Source organism: Populus nigra, chromosome 12 (genome assembly GCF_951802175.1).
Source record: "Populus nigra chromosome 12, ddPopNigr1.1, whole genome shotgun sequence".
Classification (NCBI taxonomy): Eukaryota; Viridiplantae; Streptophyta; class Magnoliopsida; order Malpighiales; family Salicaceae; genus Populus; species Populus nigra.
In genome coordinates, this window is record NC_084863.1 from 14902914 (window position 1) to 14906224 (window position 3311).

The 3311-nt window shown below is 33.2% G+C and overlaps 1 protein-coding gene across 1 annotated transcript; it reads left to right on the plus strand.

Annotated features, from left to right (window-relative positions):
• Positions 1–1090: 1090 nt before the first annotated feature.
• Positions 1091–2779, plus strand: LOC133668909 (transcription factor MYB41-like). The gene is made up of 3 exons (XM_062088914.1): positions 1091–1332; positions 1427–1556; positions 1727–2779. Exons 1-3 carry the CDS (start codon positions 1200–1202, stop codon positions 2553–2555), a joined length of 1092 nt encoding a protein of 363 aa, XP_061944898.1. The 5' UTR covers positions 1091–1199; the 3' UTR covers positions 2556–2779.
• The last annotated feature ends 532 nt before the right edge of the window (positions 2780–3311 follow it).

Consider the following 3311-nt stretch of genomic DNA (forward strand, 5'->3'; position numbering starts at 1 on the left):
CAGTAAATCTCATATGGTTACTTAATTTTGCTTGGCTATTAGAGTACTGTGCTGAAATGCTGATGATCAAAGCTAACGTAGGGAGGCCTCATCATCTCTAAAATGGGCAAATGATTTAAAATAAATAAATGATAGCAACCAGCCATGCAACTGAGGAAAAAATTCTCCGATCAAGTCTAACCACTCTACCGTCCAATGATTCTCATCTTGGACTCGTACAAAAACAAAGTCAAACACATTACACGGTTATCGCTTCTCTATGATCCAACTTTCGTTTAATCCATCTACTTTCATAGGCATTCACACCATGATCTTCAATTTGATCTGCTGATTGTTAAAGTTGCCTGTTTTTGTAGCATGTATCTTTCAGACTTTCAAAGCTTTTTGACCTTTTTCATTTTACATGTATTTGCAATCTCAAGAACAAGGATTTCTTCAATCTGGGAACTTGATGTGAAGATGGAAGCATTTCTCCTTGATAAAACGATATTAATTGGAATAAGAAAATATTTTTTTTTTGTTTAAAGTCTTCAATTAGATCCATAATTATTTATCAATGAACTTGAAATTCAATAATAGTTTTGTTTATGTAAAGATACATATAGTGAAGTTTCATATTCAAATTTCACCTTTATCATAAACTTCTATTAAATTGAAACACAATCGTAATAAAAATCCCTAATTATTTGTTAACTATGTATCAATTTTTATAAATTGAGATCAAGTTTTAATTATGATATCCATACCTAAATTATTATATTTATATATAAAAAAATTAATAATTTCTTACACTCTCCTATTATTCAAATCATGCAGCCCACATTCTACAAACTTTTTTGGCAGAAAAAATCAATGGTACGTGTCACTTTTTTAATTTATATCAAGCCTGGAATTGTGCATAATTACTAGATTGCATACCCATAAATATATATATTATACATGTGTGTTATTGTATTATTAACACAGAGAAGAAAGATACGTGCGTGGCCAGAGGCCGGCACCAAATCTTTTTGACTTGAAATCTCTCTGTCCCCCTTTATATATATGAAGGGTCATCTTCCTCTTAGCAGCCACAAGAACACTTTCTGTTTTAAGATCAGCATAGCCCACTTTCTCTCCTTTTAACAACCTTGTCTCCTTCCTTACAAAGCCCTAACCACAAGCACTGTTGCAAGAAAAAAGAACACGGTACTATATCAATGGGAAGAGCACCTTGCTGTGACAAAAATGGACTCAAGAAAGGTCCTTGGACTCCTGAAGAAGATCAAAAGCTCACCGCTTATATTCAACTTCAGGGACCTGGAAACTGGCGTTCCCTCCCCAAAAATGCTGGTATATATATATATATATATGATCGTTAATTTATGGATGATGGATTTTTTGTTTTACTTTTCTTGTAACTTAGCTTGTTGCATTCATTGTATAGGGCTCCAAAGGTGTGGAAAGAGCTGTCGTCTTCGTTGGACAAACTACCTGAGGCCTGATATCAAGAGAGGAAGATTTTCATTTGAAGAAGAAGAGACTATAATTCAACTTCACAGTATTTTGGGAAACAAGTAAGACTACTATCCCTTTGGATTTTGATTTTTATTGATATTTTTTCTCCTTAATTTGTATCTTTTGTAGGATTAGTATGCCAGTCATTCATAACAATTTTCCTGTCATGATAGTCATAAATTAACTTGAATAATTAGGCTAAAAATTCCACGTTTCTTTTCAATTTTAGGTGGTCAGCTATAGCAGCTCGTTTACCAGGAAGAACTGACAATGAAATCAAGAATTATTGGAACACTCATATAAGGAAAAGGTTGCTTAGAAATGGAATTGATCCAGTGACTCATGCCTCACGTCTTGATCTTCTTGACGTATCCTCTATTCTGAGTTCAGCTTTGTGTAACCCATCATCACTACTCACCCTGTCAACCTTGGTGGGCAATACTCAAGCCCTACTAAATCCTGATATTTTTAGACTATCGACCACTCTATCATCGTTGAAACAAGAAAATTCAGACCTGTTTTTGCAGCAACTACAAGAAAACCAGCTTTGCAGCTCACTGTTACAAAACCAAGCTATCCCTACATTATCGTCACAATCTAACCAGTTTCAGAATCAAGCTGAATTAATTCCTGCTTGCACTACTACTACATCTACTGGCACATTTCTAAACCAAACAACAGTACCACTCATGCTAGCAAATGTGGAAGGGTTTTCACCGAATACAACAAGTACTTTTAGCTGCCAAAATTCACAAGAAAATTTAATGCCTTTGAACGAGGGGTTGGTTTCACAGCCAAACTTTTATTGCAATAGTACTACTACAACAAATCCTACAGTTCCTGAACTTGAAGAGTACTCAGGATTCCAATCAGCAAACAACGGCTATCAGAATTTTAGCATTGACTCGGTTATTTCAACGCGTTTAATGAGCCCGGATCCATTGAATTCACCATCAACATATGTCAACAGCAGCAGTACTGAGGATGACAGGGAGTGCTACAGCAGCTTGTTGAAGTTTGAAATTCCAGAGAGTTTCGACATTGATGATTTCCTGTAAATATATATTGCCTAAAATATGATAGATGATGTAACACTAGACTGAGGTTTTTTGCTGTTTTTGTGCTTTGATTTTTGTTTCGGATTTTCAGTATTTATGTTCATATATATACATATATATGAAATTTGTTTTATTTTTTCAGTTATTTTTCTTCTTGTTTTGAGCCATGTTCATGGATTTCTCTTAGTATATATAGATTTTGTTGCCTTGCAACAAAACATAAACCATTGTTCCTTAGCCAGAAGAGCTGTATTGGAGTAGTAGCTAGGCACTTGGGATTCTCACTTAGCAAGATATATAAGGTCCGGACATAAGGTGGAAAATTAATTATCTGGGATTATGTCTAAAATAAGTCATTAATTATTATCATTGATCATATTTCAAAATCCAATATTCCTTACTAAGGAATGAGGAGTTTTTAGTATTTGGATAGAGATCAGTGATTACATATATTTCAGGTTAATATTGTATTCTTTAGAATTCATGAAATTAATGATTGATGATAAAATATATCTTATGATAATAAAGTCAATGAATTTTAATAAGAGATTTCAATAAATAAGATAATGAGCATTAAATTCTAAAACTAAGAGCATTTATTTTTAGTTGTATATGATAAATGCTTTGAAAATAAATATATGAATACTTAGAGAATAGAAAAAATATGAATCATTTACCTATGTGGTTTAGAGGATATATATAGCATCCAAACTTTGTCATTTTGCCTGAATATAGAGGTTGAAATGACATCTCCTC

Bases quoted from the DNA above. Each gene is read 5' to 3' on its own strand.
- LOC133668909 (XM_062088914.1), top strand. From the start codon at position 1,200: ATGGGAAGAGCACCTTGCTGTGACAAAAATGGACTCAAGAAAGGTCCT. The intron at 1,333-1,426 runs GTATATATATAT...TTCATTGTATAG, and splicing joins TTCCCTCCCCAAAAATGCTG to GGCTCCAAAGGTGTGGAAAG. The intron at 1,557-1,726 runs GTAAGACTACTA...TTTCAATTTTAG, and splicing joins CACAGTATTTTGGGAAACAA to GTGGTCAGCTATAGCAGCTC.